At 55.9% G+C, this 18,373-nt stretch overlaps 4 protein-coding genes across 4 annotated transcripts; 1 reads left to right on the forward strand and 3 right to left on the reverse strand.

Moving 5' to 3' along the window:
- Positions 1-162: 162 nt before the first annotated feature.
- Positions 163-4,802, reverse strand: TRAVEDRAFT_154509 (P-loop containing nucleoside triphosphate hydrolase protein). Its single transcript, XM_008045426.1, has 14 exons — positions 4,374-4,802; positions 3,686-4,318; positions 3,610-3,637; positions 3,476-3,556; positions 3,304-3,417; positions 2,892-3,247; positions 2,762-2,826; positions 2,107-2,710; positions 1,486-2,051; positions 1,331-1,435; positions 1,160-1,279; positions 910-1,095; positions 443-862; positions 163-392 (listed from the first exon to the last, which is right to left on the reverse strand). Exons 1-8 carry the CDS (start codon positions 4,791-4,793, stop codon positions 2,344-2,346), a joined length of 2,064 nt encoding a protein of 687 aa, XP_008043617.1. The 5' UTR covers positions 4,794-4,802; the 3' UTR covers positions 163-392; positions 443-862; positions 910-1,095; positions 1,160-1,279; positions 1,331-1,435; positions 1,486-2,051; positions 2,107-2,343.
- Positions 4,803-6,278: 1,476 nt separating this feature from the next.
- On the reverse strand, positions 6,279-8,759 carry TRAVEDRAFT_74591 (P-loop containing nucleoside triphosphate hydrolase protein; the record flags this gene model as incomplete). The annotated part of the gene is made up of 8 exons (XM_008045427.1): positions 6,279-6,645; positions 6,697-6,761; positions 6,827-7,182; positions 7,240-7,353; positions 7,408-7,488; positions 7,544-7,571; positions 7,637-8,254; positions 8,319-8,759. 8 exons carry the CDS (start codon positions 8,757-8,759, stop codon positions 6,279-6,281), a joined length of 2,070 nt encoding a protein of 689 aa, XP_008043618.1.
- A 1,576-nt stretch (positions 8,760-10,335) lies between these two features.
- TRAVEDRAFT_133157 (uncharacterized protein) lies at positions 10,336-10,869 on the reverse strand (the record flags this gene model as incomplete). Its single annotated transcript, XM_008045428.1, has 2 exons — positions 10,336-10,504; positions 10,568-10,869. Coding segments are annotated over 2 exons (471 nt in total), but the record flags the coding sequence as incomplete, so codon positions are not given.
- Positions 10,870-11,764: 895 nt separating this feature from the next.
- TRAVEDRAFT_31446 (1,3-beta-glucan synthase) lies at positions 11,765-18,327 on the forward strand. Its single transcript, XM_008045166.1, has 12 exons — positions 11,765-12,051; positions 12,108-12,367; positions 12,715-13,338; positions 13,388-14,371; positions 14,423-14,737; positions 14,790-16,173; positions 16,225-16,401; positions 16,456-16,837; positions 16,890-17,355; positions 17,409-17,739; positions 17,799-17,936; positions 17,994-18,327. Exons 1-12 carry the CDS (start codon positions 11,823-11,825, stop codon positions 18,047-18,049), a joined length of 5,346 nt encoding a protein of 1,781 aa, XP_008043357.1. The 5' UTR covers positions 11,765-11,822; the 3' UTR covers positions 18,050-18,327.
- The last annotated feature ends 46 nt before the right edge of the window (positions 18,328-18,373 follow it).

Below are 18,373 nucleotides of genomic sequence, written 5' to 3' on the forward strand. Positions count from 1 at the left end.
GACAACGTTGGAGGCTGGTAGTGGATCGCAGTCAAGACGCGATCGCGAACGAGCGCTGGACGCGTCGACGTCGCGTCTTGCTGTTGCGCTGCCACAGTTTGCCCTCTTCCAGATACGACATCCTGCCTTTCTTGCAAGTTCTACTGGCTTTACCCTCGGGACCGCGCCGTGAAAGCCACGACATTTTTACTGGTTCCTGGTGCTCTGTCTAGAAGACCCGCTCGAGGTTAAGCTCGTATAGGGCCGGGTCAGGACGCCATCCAATTTCGCGAACTCCCCCATCTACACGTATCACCATGGACGACAACTACAAGGCATCGAAGGAGGCCTTTGTGTCAGGAATGACGGGGTCGAGCATTGGGCATATCAATATGGTCTCGCTGGCAGCACTGGTGAGTAACGGCAGTAGCATGTCTCCCAGACCTCGGCTGATGGCGACCAGATATCCATCGCATTACATTCAGCGTTTAGGACGCGTCTTCCACCCAGCCGATCATTTCAGTTCCTGGGAGAAGTTTTATTTCTTGTTATACCCCTCATCGTGTCCGTGACGATCTCAGCAAATGCTCCGGGGTTACTATGCCTCGCTTTGCTGGTTCCAACCATCTTGCTTCTCCTACTACCTCGACGGGAATCTGGAACGTACCTTCCTTCTGCCCTCACGCACAGCAGAGCCTCTTCGCGTGAATCCAGCGCGTTGAGAGACGGACATTCGTTCGGCACCCTCACCATACCTCCACTCCCCGCCCTGACGACCTATCGCTCTCATTTGTTGCTGCTGACTTTCATCTGCATCCTCGCGGTCGATTTCCCAGTCTTCCCGCGGTTCTTGGCGAAGTGCGAGACGTATGGGGTATCCATGGTGAGCTCCTCCCTGATATGCATAAGAGTCGCGCTAAGCGTAAGCAGATGGACCTCGGTGTGGGCTCCTTCGTGTTCGCTCAGGGCATTGTTTCGGCTATTCCTCTTGTGAAGAACCCGGAACATCTTACCCAACCCCTCCTTCCTAAACTTGCTGGTATCATGCGGAAGTGCTCGCCGGTCCTCTTGCTAGGCTTGCTCCGAACGATTTCAGTCAAAGGCACCGAATACCCAGTGAGTAATGCCCCCTGGTGACGTGTAAAGTGCATTGTCAATATGGCTCAGGAACACGTTACAGAATACGGAGTACACTGGAACTTTTTCATAACACTTGGTTTGATACCGGTTTTGCAAGCCCTTCTGCACCCGGTGATGGTACATGTGCCCATATCGTTTTTAGGCGTCGTTGTAGCAATATGTATGTGTGAACCTACATGCAAGGATCGCTTTACAAGCTAACGTGACCCAGCACACCAGCTTGCCCTCTCCCTGGGAGGCATGCAAGATTTCGTTCTGGACGCTCCTCGCATTGGCGTTATTTCTGCTAATAAGGAGGGCATCGTCTCCTTGATCGGTAGGTCTTCGCTGAGGAGCGGAAAGCCCTGTTGTTAATCTGCGTAACAGGCAACCTTGGTATCCACCTACTCGGCCTATCCACGGGCACGATGGTCCTGGCACCGACGCCCTCATATTTCCGGCGGCGCCAGCAGCAATTGGCTCGTCAAGACGCCGCACCGATACGGCCGCGTACTCCAAGCACCGACTCAGACTCGGACGATGACGCTTCTTCCGCACACGTTCCTGCTCCTGCAAACGAGCCTCGACGGGAGAATGACAAGACTGCAACAGAACTATGTGGATACGCGGTCCTCTGGTGGGTAGCGCTGGCGTTCCTGAAGCTCTTCGGCATCGGCGGGGGCGTCTCGCGCCGCCTCGTGAACTTGCAGTACATCACCTGGGTTACTGCGTACAACACCACATTCCTCCTTGGTTATCTGGTGCTGGACCTGTTCTTCTTCCCATCGCCCATGTCGAAGTCGGTATACTCTCCGACGTCAAAGTTGAAGGTCCATCCGGATCCAGACGTGCTGAAGGCCACACGGCATATGCGCGGTCGCGAGCTGAGCGGAGGTAGCGCGCCCGCGCTACTGGAGGCGGTGAACAAGAACGGGCTCGTCCTGTTCCTCCTCGTACGTATCCTCTTCAACCTTGCAGGTGAGGTATATGCTCACAACCTATACGCAGGCGAATGTCGCAACGGGCCTCATCAACCTCTCAATGCCGACAATGTACATGTCGGACCTGTCCGCAATGCTCGTACTCTCATTATATGGGCTCGGCATCTCCGCAATTGCTTGGTCGTGCCGACACAGGCGGCTCTGGCGTTTCTGAAGATGTCCACTGCTCTCTGCTATACACACCTCCGCATATAGTCACGTTTCTGCCCGCTAATCGTACAACATCGCGTATTCGGTCGTCGTATCAGCCTCGCATAGCCGTAAACTGCGTGACGAACTCCTCCATCGCGTCCAAGGCCTCCACCAGGTGCCCGTACTGCATCTCCACTCCCCGGCTCCTGGCGAGCGACGTCGCCGTGCGGCACGCGTTCTTGATCTGGCGCCCGTTCACGTTTCGTTCGGCGAGCTTCTCAACGAGCTCTTCCGGGATTCGCCCTTCCCCCACGCCGGCTTTCTTGAGGAACGCGCGCCAGATTTGGATCTTCGTCGGGGTGCCGAGCTCGGTGTAGTGCAGCGCGACGTGTATACGCGACAGGAAGGCTTCGTCGAAGGTGGAGATGCGGTTCGTGGTGAGGAAGAGGATACCCCGGTAGTACTCAATGTGGCGCAGACTGTCTTGAATTTCAGCATGTGCAATCACAAACCGGAACAGGGCGACCTACAATACCGCAACCATAGCGTTTCGCTGTAGGTTCTGCAACGAGCGCTGCTCCAGGAAGACGTCCGCCTTGTGGAGATCATGATCATTATTTGGTACGTTGGCTCTGATGCGTACTGCTAATCGTTACTCACCTCATCGATCAGTACGATGGCATTCCAGCACGTTGCGACGTCAAACACTTGTCCGAGGGTGGTGTCTAAGGCAGAAGGGCTCGTCCCGAGATCACCGCTTCCCACTACATACAGCGGGTGCCTGATGTGCTCGCTCGTCGCCTCAGCCGAGAGCGTCTTGCCCACTCCCGGGGGTCCGAAAAGGTTGATGACGAGCCCCTGTCCCTTACCGCGCACGAAGTCGTCAAAGCCAGAGTCGGCGTCGTGCGCCTCGACGAGCGAGCGTAACAGCGTTTTGCGGTCCGCTGGGAGTACGAGGCCCTCGAACGTCTCTTTGTTCCACTCGATCGGCGAGACCTTCTCGACGTTGAATCTGACTGGTATCCAGGCATGTCAGCGGGAGGAGAGACGCCGCCAAGCAGTAGCTACTCACGCCAAATCTTGTCGGACAGACTGAAGCCGTACAGCAGGGGCGTCGCCAGGAGAAGCATCTCGTCGCTCGGAATGAGGACCGATGCATGCTCGCCCTCTGCACCGTTTCGGTACTCTGCCCCTCCCTATCAGTTTGATGCTCATGGTGGTGTAGTTCAGGGCATTCTACGCACCGTCTAGCGCGGATTGCTCGCTGCGTACACTCGGGCTCGGAGTAGGCACTCCGAGATTAGGGTTCACTCGCATGAAATTGCCTGCCATGCACAGGTGAGTGGTTTACAAACGAACGTGCGTCAAGAGAGCACACCTCGGTCGATCATAATGCGCGAGTTCACCTACAAATTCTATCAGACCCAAGATGCCATGTCCCGCGATCCACTCACACTGTATCTGTTGTGCATCTCGTCAGTCCCCAGCCCCCTGTATGCAACGTGGTGTATCCCGCTGAGGACCGCCCATTTACGCCCACGTCGGATGAGCCTGGCTCTGATAGCATCGGGGTCCGGGTGATACTGAATAGGGAATGCGGAAAGGGTGCTGATTTTTCTCGTGCCCTTGAACTCGTGTATGTTCAGCCAGGTTTGATCCAGTCCGAAGGACAAGGTACTGTCTCGCTCGATGTCTGCGTCTCCGTCGTCATCGTCATCATCGTCATCGTCCGCGGATGCAGCCTCCACACCGTGGCAACACAGAGAGTAGAAGGGACCACGGGGCGACATTTCCAGCGTGGCGGAGAGCAGCTTCAGCGCCCGGGGCTCCCCCGTCTTCGTGCAACGGGTGATAAAGACGGTACGCGGGATCAGAACGGCATAGAGGAGGCTGAAGGTGATCTCGCCGTGGGAGGTGAGGTTGCTGATCTGGGCCAGAGTACTTTGGTAGTTCTTCTTCAAGTACGCAACAAGCGTGCGGATGGTCGTTATGGTATTGGCGCTGTCCTCGCTATCGGGGCCTGTGCTGAGCTTTCCTTCGTACTCCTCGAGCTGGGGCAGGAACTTCAACAGCAGCTCAGGGCTGAGCTGGGGTACATCAGGTAAGCCAATTTGCCTCCGCAATAAAAATGTGCCAACGAACCTCGAGTGGATCGGCGGTCCAGGAGAGGCCAGAGATGTTGCCCATGACATGCTTGCATGCCTGCAGAAGGTGCGCGCTCTTGATTACGATCTTGAACGCAATGACTTCTCCAGGGGCCCTCCGTGCTGGGAACTTCCGCACAATCACGAAGCAATAGTCTTGCCAGTCCCCCGAGCTAACGACGGACCCGAATGGTGTTACGGCTTCCGCGAGGACATCGGAAGTAGTGTCAAGGTATTCCCATATGTGCGACTCCTCGTTGTAGACATAGTCGACGTACTTGATGTCTACGAGATGAGCAGTACCGCTGGAGGGCGATGCGGTATGTACTCCGTTGGGCTGTTGTGGTCCTTTCTGCTCCTTGCGCGAGGAGTCGGATGAGCCAAAGAAACGACGGAGGTACTCAGTGAGCTTGGCCATGAAGGGAAGAGCTACGGGAGGACCGTGGGGATATACGGCGGGGACCAAGTTGAATGCAAGCTAAGGTTACCGTCCGAGAGCCTGGCCAAGACGTACTCGGGGCGTGGTGGCTCAGAAGCCCACAATTCCGGCGCCGGCGGTCATCTGCATTGTATCGCGAAGGCTGCGGTCTGACCTATAACGCCCAGGTGTTATTGATGAGAAGCTTTCGTGGATGAAATTAGCATACTAAATACTCCCATCACGAAGTATGCTTTAAATAGTGTGGCAAGGGATACTTCCTAGGACTCGGAGACTGTACACTGGCGTTTCTGGCGGTGTCTGAGGCGGTGAGGTTGGGCGCTTGGTATTCAATACAGGACCATTATACAGTCCCACACACGGTTAATGAAGAGTATACGTAGGAATGGATAAAAACCTTGTGTTTACGTGATCCAACGACGCAGGCTCATCTCAGTGAGAGACCCAAGCGCAACTGCATTCCACACGGATCGTACCCAGGACCCTTATACTAGTAGTACAACATCCAAGTTCGCGCAGATGGTCGGCTGTCACTGCGCCTCGAGAGTACAATCTTTGACGAAACCGGCAATGGTCTTTAATATACGACCAGCTAGTGTGAATAATATGTTACCGGTATGTTTTGAAAGGAATCGCGAGTCGAAACTGCCCGCAAACGTTGTCGCAGCACCGCCACCCTCCCGTTAAACGCATTTCTGATTTTGATTCTGCTGTGTTGACACACACACACCGCCCGGGGGAGAGGAAACATGATGCTCACAACGAAGAAGCCATGGGAGCGACCAATATACGAGGAGGAACAGGACGAGCCCGTTCTTGTTCACCGCCTCTAGTGGGGGCGCGCTCGCTTAGCTCGCGACCGCGCATATGCCGCGTGGCCTTCAGTACGTCCTGGTCCGAATGGACTTTGAGCTTCGATGTCGGAGAACATGCCGAATGATGCGGAATGGGGTGCTGAGAAAGACACTGACGAGACTGGAGTCGGCAGTGGCGTCACCTCTTCCAAGAACGTGAGCATCGACCCTCGGATCAAGTATACCCTCGAACAAATTTGGCCTGATGGTTTGGCCTGATGGATTTGTGGCTAACCTCGCAGAAAGGGATACACACAGCAAGTAGTGTTGGAGCAAGCGAGAAATCGGGTCGTGAAAGTGAGATGATTCCGGTTGTCCTGTACAGTAGCGTCGTGGTACAGAGGCAAACGGACAGGGTACACAAAACGCCTCGCGCGCGATTGAACGCCTCGGCAAGTACCGGCGAGCAGGCGCTCGCTCGCTCAGAACCACAATCCAACAAGTAAGGTCCAGCCTCGTCGGCTGTAGGGCATCGCGGGCGTGGCGTACGACGATGGCTTACCAGGTAGATAGCGTTTTGAAAGGTCTTCGCTGCTCTCCGCTATACACACCCGCATATAGTCACGTTTCGCCCAAGAAATCGTACAAGATTGCCCATTTGGTCATCGTATCAGCGTCGCATAGCCGTAAATTGCTTGACGAACTCCTCCATCGCGTCCAAGGCCTCCACCAGGTGCCCGTACTGCATCTCCACACCCCGGCTCCTGGCCAGCGACGTCGCCGTGCGGCACGCGTTCTTGATCTGGCGCCCGTTCACGTTTCTCTCGGCGAGCTTCTCGACGAGCTCGTCCGAGATCCGTCCTTCTGCTACACCGGCTTTCTTGAGGAACGAGTACCAGATTTGGATCTTCGTCGTGGTACTGAGTTCTGTGTAGTGCAGCGCAACGTGTATGCGGGAGAGGAATGCTTCGTCGAAGGTGGAGATGCGGTTCGTGGTGAGGAAGAGGATACCCCGGTAGTACTCGATGTGGCGCAGACTATCATGAAATTTAGTATGTTCAGAGACAGACGGGATTTGGGAGACGCACAACACGGCAACCATGGCGTTTCGTTCCAAATTATGCAACGATCGCTGCTCCAAGAATACGTCCGCCTAGTAGAGGTTCCGAGCATCGTTCAGTGCGTTGAAGCCGATGAATACAGCCAGCTGTCACTCACTTCATCGATGAGCACTATAGCATTCCAGCACGTTGCGACATCAAACACCTGTCCGAGGATGGCGTCCAGGGCGGAAGGGTTTGTCCCCAGATCACCGCTCCCCACCACATACAGCGGGTGCTTGATGTGCTCGCTCGTCGCCTCAGCCGAGAGCGTCTTGCCCACTCCCGGGGGTCCGAAAAGGTTGATGACGAGCCCTTGACCCTTGCCGCGCACGAAGTCATCGAAGCCAGAATCGGCGTCGTGCGCCTCGACGAGCGAGCGTAGCAGCGTTTTGCGGTCCGCTGGGAGTACGAGTCCCTCGAACGTCTCTTTGTTCCACTCGATCGACGAGATCTTCTCTACATTAAATCTCACTGATAGCCTAGAACGTCAGCGGCCTGAGAAAACACTATCGAGCCTACGTTACTCACGCCAAATCTTGTCGGACAAGCTGAAGCCGTAGAGAACGGGCGTCGCTAAGAGAAGCATGTCGTCGCTCGGGATGAGGCTCGATATATGCGCGCCTTCTTTTCTATTTTGATACTCTGCGCGCCCTGATGAGTACGTATCAAACCAACGGCGATTGGTACCTAACATACCATCGAGCGCGGATTGCTCGCAGGCCACATCTGAGTTTGGCTCAAACACTCGGTTATTGGGGTTGACTCGCATGAAGTTGCCTGCCATGTAGCGGTGAGTTGACTATACACCGATGTTGAACTTGAAAAAAAGCACCTCGGTCAATCATAATGCGCGAGTTGACCTGTCACCGGCGGGTCCTGTCAGACTAAGCTATGTATATAACGTCATGTCGCGCGGTCAACTCACGCTGTACTTGCTGCCCATTTCGTCAGTCGCAAGTCCTCTGTATGCGACGTGGTGTATCCCGTTGAGGACTGCCCATTTGCGCCCGCGCCGAACGAGTCTGGCTCTGATTGCCTCGGCATCGGAGTGGTATTCGATGGGGAATGCGACAAGGGTGTTGATCCGCCTGGTGCCCTTGAACTTAGCTATGTTAAGACAGATTTGATATAGCCCAAAGGACGGAGTGGCATTGGCTAGCTCGTCTGCGGCGCCTGCGTTGTCGCCCCTGTCGTCGTCCGCGGATGCGCCTTCAACGCCTTGACAGTACAAAGTGTAGCAAGTACCGCTCCATGTGGCGGAGAGCAGCTTCAGCGCCCGCGGCTCGCCGGTCTCCGTGCAGCGCGTGATGACGACCGTGCGGGGGACCAAGATTGCATATAAGAGGTCGAAGGTGATCTCACCGTGCGAGGTGAGGTTGTCGATTTGAGCGAGGGTACTTTGGTAGTTCTTCCTCAAATACGCCACAAGTGTGCGGATAGACGTTATAGTACTGGTGTTGTCTTCGCTAGCGGGGTCTGCACTCAGCGTTGCCTCGTACTTCTCCAGTTGGGGGAGGAAGGTCAGCAGCAATTCAGGGCTGAGCTAGATTACATCGGATAAGTCTAGCGCTACGGCGAGGGAAGATGTGCATGGCATTGTAACGCACCTCAAGGGGATCGGAATTCCAAGAGACGTCAGGGATGTTGCCTAGGACGTGTTCGCACGCCTGCAAGAGGTGTGCGCTCTTGATCACGATCTTGAACACAATGACCTCCCCAGGCATCATCTGCGCTGGAAAATTCCGCACAATTACAAAACAGTAGCCTTGCCAATCTCCCGATCCAACGGCGGGACCGGATGGCATTACGGCCTCTGCGAGGGTGTTTGACTCGGTGTCGACATACGTCCACTCGTGAGAATCTTGATCGTAGACATAGTCGACGTACTTGATGTCGGTGAGACGAGGACTCGGAGAAGTGTCTGGGGAATATGAATCATCTGGTCCGTTAACGGCTTGCGTTTCTGGTGTCTCTGCACCCCGTGAGTCATCGGGTGGAGAACCTGATAGGCTAAAGAGATGACGGAGATATTCTGCGAGCTGAGACATGAAGGAAAGGGTGATGAGGAGATGTGGGGGAATACGAAGGGGGTGAGTCGTACAGTGTGGGCTGAGGAAGCTATTTGAGGGTTTAGTTCAGGGGTACTTGAGGCGTGGTGGTTCAGAAGCATACGGCACCGTCGACAGCGGTCAGTGGCATTGTACTACAAAAGGCCGCCATCTGGCATATAACGCTCAGATGTCATTCATTAGTAGGATTCATGGAATCAGTTGACGTACCAAGTAAGGCCATGTCGACACGTCCCCCAACTTCTATATGTGCATGCATGAAGACACCAGCTTTTATAGTAGAGTAGTTTCAGCGATCGGTGAATGCACACGATATCTCGAAGACTGCACGTTAGAAGAGGGCCAAAAGCAGAGAATTAGTGAATGTGACCTGCCACCGTGTAGCCTTACCTGGGGAAATCTGATGTGTGGCCGCACCTCGTTTGATTACTAGTATTTGGGTCATTGATGTTGCCATATGCATCACCGAAGTTCGCTCAGAAGGCCAGCCGCTGCTGCGCGTCGGGCGTGCGTGCTGAGGCTTGCACCTATGAATCGCGCCGGAAGTCACTTTGGAACGACGTTGACCGCAGTCCGAGCAAATGATGAGCTGACGTTGCTGAAGGTTCGCCGATTGGCCGTGGACGCTACTGAGGCACCAAGCCACTTGCCGGTTAGCTGTGTTTTATGCTTGATTCTGAGCGGACTAAACATGCACCTGAGGTTTGAGCACATAAAAAGTATCATTGGGCTTGACAAACGTGTCGCATAGCCGCTAGTTCTCTGAGTCCTATTGCAAACAGCGATGCCCAATTCTTGAAGGAGTGCGATCCGAGTATATGACACCTGAAACCACTGTGGTGTTTGAGGGCAAGGGCCGGCAGGTCGATATTCATACCCATAAATAGAAGTACGCTGATTTGACAGGGTCCCAGTGAATATATACGCACAATGCCACCGATTCAAAGTCCAGCCATCACGATAACTCGAAGTACACAGGAAGCGACGCCCATAGCCTCTGCCTGACAGCCTCGACCTTGGCGGCGATGGCACGAGCGCAGAGGGCGCATACATGGTATTGCAAGTGTCCATTGGTCGCCACCGGTATCATGTCGTACCAGTCTTCTATCGGCCGCGAGCGGCGCCGAGCGGGCGGCAACAGCAGCGGCAGCATCGTTGACCAAATTTGTGTAGCACCCAAGATGCAGAAGTGAGGCGGGTGCGTCGGAGATGCGGGGAATTCGGGGGTGACAACAGCGAACGAGATGTGAGCCGTCCGAAGGCGTTCGGTTCCTACCACGAGGCGCTCCACGTCCGCCGAGGAGAGTGGCGCAAGATTGAGACCGAGGGAAGGTCCGCCGAACTGCCACGTCGTGCAGCTGAGAGCGTAGAAGAGGGGGTAGAGGAGGTCCGCGTCATCGTAGCCACATTCACGTAGGAGAGAGATCACGCTTGCAGGGTGAACGATGGTATCCTCTTCCGGCGCCACAGGCTCGGGAGGGGGAGCATGCTGAGGAGGCTGTTGGATACCAGGTGGCCTGTTCGCGTTTCCGTATATCCTGCTGAGGCGGTCCCGAAGCTCGCGCTCTTTCGCATCGTGCTGGACGAGGTTCGCGGGCCATTCGGCTCGTATGCGTGCCAAGATATCGTCACACGGACGCCCCACTTTGTACTTGGTTGCCATTCGCAGGATGTTGGACAGGGAGGGAAAGGTCTCGACGGACAATCTCTGGACATCGACTCGCCTATGCGAAGAGAATCGTAAGGGGCATGCCGCACGGCAGTAACTCTGGGCAACTGGTACTCACAGTCCGTCATAGATAACGTTGAGCAGGGCCTCTACCTCCTCCGAAGTCTCTTCCATTTCGAGATGTAGAAGTCCTCGGAACCGCGCATGCGACTCTTCGAACAGGTCGCGGAGCACACTGGAATGCTTGGATAGGAGCGATCTATGGACGCAGAAGAGCATCCTCCCAGCAGTGAGGATGGCATTGCCATCGTCGAAGTAGAGAGTAGCATGGTTGACGAAAGGCTTCTCGTCCTCGTCTTCGTTTTCGGGTGACAGTCGGGGTCGTTTCCGCTCTGGCTGCGATGATGCCGCTTGTGCCATGTCGAGAGATTCGGTCGCAGAGAGTCGAAATGGGGCTGAGCCAAGTAACGGTGAATGCGAGGCTTTAAGTACGCGGATACACGCTGAGAAGCCAGCCTATGAAAGGCACGGACAACACCGATTGTTTGATAGGTTGCAAGCGGCGCACCTAAGGTCCCACTCTCCTCCTGCTTCGAGTGAAAACGAGCTTGGATGGGTTGGAATATCTCGTCCTTGAAGTAGTAATCCGTGAAGTTCGTGTGGGGCATGCGTATGAAAAGGACATCGTGGGAGAGGACAAACCGTGCGGACTACGTCGCCTTTGGACTCTGCTCGCCCGCGCCTCGCCTTCCCTGTGTCGGCGAAAGAGCGGCCTTGGAAGGAGCTGTTCAACGTTCAATGCTCAACTTTTATCTGACTCATTCGCATAAGCACCGCCATGAAGATTGTGAGTACTGAGCCGCATAAGTGAGCAACCGGTCCTAGGGCTTGCCTGATATCTCGTCTTGAGAGATCTCTCACTGGGTGATTGGTCCTACTCCTTTAACCTGGGTATCAATCCCAGCGCAGCATATATAAGGTCTGCCAGTGACCATGTTGTGTTCGTGCAGCTGGGCAGCATGTGAGCACCAAATGCGAAGTTTTATCTCATGAAAATGCGAGCGAGTCGAACACCAGGATGGATCTCGATAGATCTGGATGGATGACATTACTTCTCCTTTGGGTACTCCTATCTCCCGATTTGGTATCAAAAGGGCTGGGAAGCTCCACAAAAACGCCCATAAGTAGTAATAAGGCTGGGTCGGAGTCTGGCGCCGTGACGCACCGAAACCATGAGCTCAGCCTCTCACACTCCTTCGCCGCCCGCAGCGGGTCGCTCCTCACCGTCTTCCACGTCCTCCCCATCACCCTCAACGTCCTCGACGCCCTCATCACCTTCTGGAGAGCAGACGACGCGGGATTCCGACGAAACCATGGCCGGCCGTGGCCCCCGCAGCCAGGAGGGCATGTACACCTCTCCTTCCCCTCCGTCCTCCGACCCCCACGATCCCTTCAGCAACACGCAAATGCCTGAACCTCACCGATATTATGACCAGGAGGACGACCATATAGACCAGTACGGCCGTCGCGACACCTATGGCTCCGAGGGGAGCAACCTCGACGAGGACCGCTACTACGAGCAGGGCGGCGCTTATGATTACGGTGAGTCTTGGCCGTCCATACTCAGCGCCCTCGGCCTCTGATGCTTCATCTTGCAGCCCAACAAGACACCGACTCCGATGTCGACGTGTACGGCCAGAAGTACCCTCCGTCGCAGGAGTCGCTGGGCCCACCGCGCATGGGCATCTCGGAGTCCTCAACACCGACCTTCATCGACCATAACGGAGTCTCGGGGCGCGAACCCTACCCTGCATGGAGTTCCGAGCGACAAATTCCTCTGTCCAAGGAGGAGATTGAGGACATCTTCCTTGACCTTACGCAGAAGTTTGGATTCCAGCGGGACTCGATGCGCAACATGGTACGTTCTGTTCTTCCTTCACACGGCGGCTATGGTTGGCCATTGCCTCCGAATCTCGGACCCCTGTCAGCACTGGCCATTCGGGCCCACTATATGCGGGCTAGACACGGTGCGCAGCTGATCATACCGTAACCCATCGTACACGGACGACTTCGCTACGATGCGAGGTCCGGCACCAGTGATAGCTGCGCAGGTGTGAAGCATATGCGCCTGGTTCCGTGCCCCCGCGTTCTGGGTGGAGGGGCTACGGGATGTCCATTGCGGCGCTGACATGCAGTGTAATCCTTGGCTGGCCAAGCCTACCGCGCGTGCGCCTTCATCATCAGTGTTGACGGCTTTCTCTACAGTTCGATTTTGTGATGCAGCTCCTGGACAGTCGAGCGTCTCGTATGTCGCCGAACCAGGCTCTGCTGACCTTGCACGCCGACTACATCGGTGGCCAGCATGCGAACTACCGCAAGTGGTACTTTGCTGCGCAGCTCGACCTCGACGACGCGATCGGTCAGACGCAGAATCCCGGCCTTTCGCGGTTGCGATCCCAGAAGCGGCAAACGAAGGGGCACAAGGCAGCCGAGCGTCAACTACACGGTGCACTAGACCGGTGGCGGCAGGCGATGAACAACATGAGCCAGTACGACCGGATGCGTCAGATCGCGCTGTGGCTGCTGCTCTGGGGCGAAGCTGCGCAGGTCCGGTTCGTGCCCGAGTGTCTGTGCTTTATCTTCAAGTGTGCGGACGACTACTACCGGTCGCCCGAGTGCCAGAGCCGAGTCGACCCCGTGCCAGAGGGACTCTACTTGCACGCGGTAGTCAAGCCACTCTACCGGTTCATCCGGGATCAAGGGTACGAGGTTGTAGATGGGAAGTTTGTACGGAAGGAGCGCGACCACGACCAGATTATCGGGTATGACGACGTCAACCAGCTGTTCTGGTACCCGGAGGGCATTGCCCGCATCGTCTTGACTGACAAGGTGCGCATACAGTTATCTCTATCGTAAGCTTTTGCTGACCCTCCCTTAGTCCCGCCTCGTCGATCTCCCTCCGGCACAACGGTTTATGAAGTTCGATCGCGTCGACTGGAACCGCGTCTTCTTCAAGACGTACTACGAGAAGCGCTCTTTCGGCCACCTCCTCGTCAACTTCAACCGCATCTGGGTCATCCACATTTCGATGTATTGGTTCTACACGGCATACAACTCCCCCACGATCTACAACGGCGAGGCGCATGCAGCGATGCGCTGGTCTGCGACGGCACTGGGCGGCGCCGTTGCGAGTATCATCATGATCTGTGCAACACTGGCGGAGTTCTCGTACATCCCTACAACCTGGAACAACACCTCGCACCTCACTCGGCGACTTATATTCCTCTTCGTCACCCTTGCTCTTACTGCTGGTCCGACCTTCTACATCGCCATCGCTGAGAGCAATTCTCCCGGTGGTTCGCTGGCTCTCATCCTTGGTATCGTGCAGTTCTTCATTGCCGTCGTCGCCACACTCCTCTTCGCCATCCTCCCTTCCGGTCGAATGTTCGGTGACCGAGTTGCCGGCAAGTCACGTAAATACCTCGCGAGCCAGACTTTCACCGCCAGTTACCCTTCGTTGAGCTCCTCCGCGCGCCTGGCTTCTGTCGGGCTGTGGCTCCTCGTCTTTGGGTGCAAGTTCACGGAATCGTACTTCTTCCTGACGCTGTCGTTCAAGAACCCTATCCGGGTCATGGTCGGGATGCAGATCCAGGGCTGCAAGGACAAGTACTTTGGCAACGCGCTCTGCCGGAACCAGGCCGCGTTCACGCTCACGATCATGTACCTCATGGACCTCGTCTTGTTCTTCCTGGACACGTTCTTGTGGTGGATCATCTGGAACACGGTATTCAGCATCGGTCGTTCGTTCGCGCTTGGGTTGTCTATCTGGACGCCGTGGAAGGACATCTACACTCGCCTCCCGAAGCGGATTTACTCGAAGATCCTTGCCACTGCTGACATGGAGACCAAGTACAAGCCCAAGGTCAGTCTCTCGACCTTCATGCGACGAATGTTATATTGATATTAGGTTTAGGTTCTCGTCTCGCAAATCTGGAACGCCATCATCATCTCGATGTACCGCGAGCATCTCCTCTCGATCGAGCATGTGCAGAAGCTGCTGTACCACCAGGTCGACGTTGGTCAAGACGGTCGTCGGAGCCTCCGCGCGCCGGCGTTCTTCATCTCGCAGAGCGACAAGAACTTCCGCGGGGAGTTCTTCACACCCGGAAGCGAAGCCGAGCGTCGTATCTCGTTCTTTGCGCAGTCGCTCACTACGGCCGTCCCTGAACCGCTCCCTGTCGACGCGATGCCCACGTTCACTATCCTGACCCCTCATTATAGCGAAAAGGTGCGCATATATACAGGGTTCTTCGCCGTCATGGTGCTCATGCTTTACATAGATTTTGCTCTCTCTCCGTGAGATCATTCGCGAGGAGGACCAGAACACTCGTGTCACGCTACTTGAGTACCTGAAGCAGCTCCACCCGGTCGAATGGGACAACTTCGTGAAGGACACCAAGATCCTCGCGGAAGAGTCCCAGACGTTCAACGGGTCGAGTCCCTTCGGCGGCATGGACGAGAAGGGTGCGTCGAAGGCCGACGATCTGCCGTTCTACTGCATTGGCTTCAAGTCTGCGGCGCCCGAGTTCACGCTGCGCACGCGTATCTGGGCGTCGCTGCGGGCGCAGACTCTCTATCGCACGGTCTCCGGCATGATGAACTACTCCAAGGCGATCAAGCTTCTCTACCGCGTGGAGAACCCGGAGGTCGTCCAGCTCTTTGGCGGCAACACCGACAAGCTTGAGCGCGAGCTCGAGCGTATGGCGCGCCGGAAGTTCAAGTTCGTTGTCTCGATGCAGCGATACTCGAAGTTCAATCGTGAGGAGCAGGAGAACGCAGAGTTCTTGCTCCGTGCGTACCCGGATCTCCAGATCGCTTACCTCGAGGAGGAGCCCCCGCGCAAGGAGGGCGGCGACTCGCGCATCTTCTCGGCGCTCATCGACGGGCACTCCGAGTTCATCGCCGACACTGGTCGCCGCAAACCCAAGTTCCGCATCGAGCTTCCTGGTAACCCTATTCTCGGTGACGGCAAGTCCGACAACCAGAACCACGCGATCATTTTCTACCGCGGCGAGTATCTCCAGCTCATCGACGCCAACCAGGACAACTACCTCGAGGAGTGTCTCAAGATTCGAAACGTTCTCGCGGAGTTCGAGGAGTACAACGTCTCGAGCCAGAGTCCGTACGCGCAGTGGGGCCACAAGGACTTCAAGAAGTCGCCCATTGCTATCGTCGGTGCCCGCGAGTACATCTTCTCGGAGAACATTGGTATCCTCGGTGACCTTGCAGCCGGCAAGGAGCAGACGTTCGGTACTCTGACGGCTCGGTCACTCGCATGGATCGGCGGCAAGCTTCACTACGGTCACCCCGATTTCCTGAACGCGCTCTACATGACCACGCGCGGTGGTGTCTCCAAAGCGCAGAAGGGTCTCCATCTCAACGAGGATATCTATGCGGGTATGAACGCCTTCGGACGTGGTGGACGTATCAAGCACACGGAGTACTACCAGTGCGGAAAGGGTCGTGACCTCGGCTTCGGAACGATCCTGAACTTCCAGACCAAGATCGGAACGGGTATGGGCGAGCAGATGCTCAGTCGCGAGTACTACTACCTCGGCACGCAGCTTCCGGTCGACCGCTTCCTGACGTTCTACTACGGCCACCCTGGGTTCCATATTAACAACATGCTCGTTATCCTGTCGGTACAGATCTTCGTCATGACGAGTGAGTATTTTGTGTGACTATATGCGCTCTTTTGCTTACTTGCATGCGTAGTGGTATTCTTGGGCACGCTCAACGGTCAACTCACGGTCTGCAAATACTCGTCATCTGGCCAGTTCATCGGAACGACGGGCTGCTACAACCTTACGCCCGCCTTCCAGTGGATCGACCACTGTATCATCAGTATCTTCCTTGTGTTCATGATCGCCTACCTCCCTCTGTTCCTGCAAGGTGAGAATGGGTTGCTCTTGATTCCTATTTGATCTTGCTGACCTCGGTCTGTAGAACTGGTTGAGCGTGGAACTGTCAAGGCCGTCATTCGTCTGGCGAAACACTTCGGCTCTCTGTCGCCTGCGTTCGAGGTCTTCTCCACTCAGATCTCGTCTCACTCGATCATCACGAACTTGACCTTCGGTGGTGCGCGGTATATTGCGACCGGACGTGGCTTTGCGACGACGAGGATCTCGTTCGCTATCCTCTACTCGCGGTTCGCGGGGCCTAGTATCTACCTCGGGATGCGTACCCTGGTCATGCTGCTCTACGTGACGCTCACGATCTGGACTGGATGGATCACGTACTTCTGGGTGTCGATCCTGGCACTTTGCGTCTCTCCCTTCCTGTTCAACCCGCACCAGTTCTCCGCGGCGGACTTTATCATCGACTATCGGTAAGCAATGAGGGCGCTTGTTCGCCATACGTTTTCTGACCCCCCCTTACAGCGAGTTCTTGCGCTGGATGAACCGCGGCAACTCGCGCGCCCATGCCAACTCGTGGATTGGGTATTGCCGTCTCTCCCGGACGATGATCACTGGATACAAGAAGAAACGTCTCGGTCACCCCTCAGAACGGCTGTCCGGCGACGTCCCCCGCGCCAAGTGGCGGGCGGTCATCTTCTCCGAGGTCATCTTCCCGCTTGTCATGGCCGTCCTGTTCACCATCGCGTACATGTTCGTGAAGTCGTTCCCCGACAAGGACGGCAAGCAGCCGGCGGCGCCACTCATCCGTATCGCGGTCGTGGCTATTGGTCCCATCGTGTGGAACGCGGCGATCCTGCTCGTGCTCTTCATGTTCTCGCTGTTCCTGGGCCCCATGCTCGACACCCCCTTCCCCAAGTTCGGTTCCGTCATGGCGTTCTTGGGCCACACGCTCGGTGTTGTCGGCATGATCGCTTTCTTCGAGTTCTTCGTGAGTGATTTCGGTGCATGTCTGTTTCGCTCCTCGCTAACAATATCTTGCAGTGGTTCTTGGAGCTGTGGAACGTCGCGCACGCCGTGTTGGGTCTCATCGCGATCATCTTCATCCAGCGTGCGACGCACAAGATCCTCATCGCTGTGTTCCTGTCTCGCGAGTTCAAGCACGACGAGACGAACCGAGCGTGGTGGACGGGCAAGTGGTACGGCCGCGGCCTCGGGTCGTCGGCCATGTCGCAGCCCGCGCGCGAGTTCATCGTCAAGATTATTGAGTTGTCGCTCTGGAGCTCCGACTTCCTCATCGGACACATCCTCTTGTTCATCCTCACACCTCCTATCCTCATTCCCTACATCGATCGCTTCCACTCGATGATGTTGTGTAAGTCGCCCTGTTTATACAAGTGCCGCGTCGTGCTTTGCTAACTTCATCTCGTGTAGTCTGGTTGCGCCCGTCTAAGCAGATTCGCGCGCCGTTGTACTCTATCAAGCAGAAGAGGCAGCGCAGGTGGATCGTCATCAAGTATGGGTTCGTCTTCGTGCTGGCGGTCGCCCTGTTCGCCGCGATGCTCGTCATCCGTGAGTCAACTTGTCCATTCTTGCTCCCTCGATATATGCTGACGATGCGCTCTCCAGCCCTAATCTTCCGCCAATCCCTGCATGTGAACTGCACGATATGTCAGAGTATCTGATGGACTAAAGTTTCGTTCCCCCACATCGCCACACCATAGACAGGCTGCACTGTATGCTCTCGACGTACTATTTCCATTCCCCCGCCTCATGCGTTCTGTACTAGCCGGACTCTACATAGCCTTTCTCGCCTGTCACTGAGATGGACAATTCACTACTAGCACCCCGTTTATTCCCCCGCCCTCGCCGCGCGCGCTCTGCAGCCTGTCTTCGACCCGCCGCTTGGCCTAATCCCCGTCACGGTACCGCCCGACCCCTTCGAGCTAGCCCTCGTCCCTCCCCCCTCACCGTGCACCCGTTTCCGCTACGACTCTGAGATGATGACG

Source organism: Trametes versicolor (genome assembly GCF_000271585.1).
Source record: "Trametes versicolor FP-101664 SS1 unplaced genomic scaffold TRAVEscaffold_12, whole genome shotgun sequence".
Lineage (NCBI taxonomy): Eukaryota > Fungi > Basidiomycota > Agaricomycetes > Polyporales > Polyporaceae > Trametes > Trametes versicolor.

What these genes read in the sequence shown, in the direction of transcription:
- TRAVEDRAFT_154509 (XM_008045426.1), bottom strand. Translation starts at nt 4,793, where the DNA reads ATGGCCAAGCTCACTGAGTACCTCCGTCGTTTCTTTGGCTCATCCGAC. An exon ending in CGAGCAATCCGCGCTAGACG is followed by an intron (nt 3,418 to 3,475) that starts GTGCGTAGAATG and finishes AGGGAGGGGCAG; the next exon opens with AGTACCGAAACGGTGCAGAG. An exon ending in TCTGTCCGACAAGATTTGGC is followed by an intron (nt 3,248 to 3,303) that starts GTGAGTAGCTAC and finishes CCTGGATACCAG; the next exon opens with TCAGATTCAACGTCGAGAAG.
- TRAVEDRAFT_31446 (XM_008045166.1), top strand. Translation starts at nt 11,823, where the DNA reads ATGGCCGGCCGTGGCCCCCGCAGCCAGGAGGGCATGTACACCTCTCCT. An exon ending in ACAGATCTTCGTCATGACGA is followed by an intron (nt 16,174 to 16,224) that starts GTGAGTATTTTG and finishes TTGCATGCGTAG; the next exon opens with TGGTATTCTTGGGCACGCTC. An exon ending in GACTTTATCATCGACTATCG is followed by an intron (nt 16,838 to 16,889) that starts GTAAGCAATGAG and finishes CCCCCCTTACAG; the next exon opens with CGAGTTCTTGCGCTGGATGA.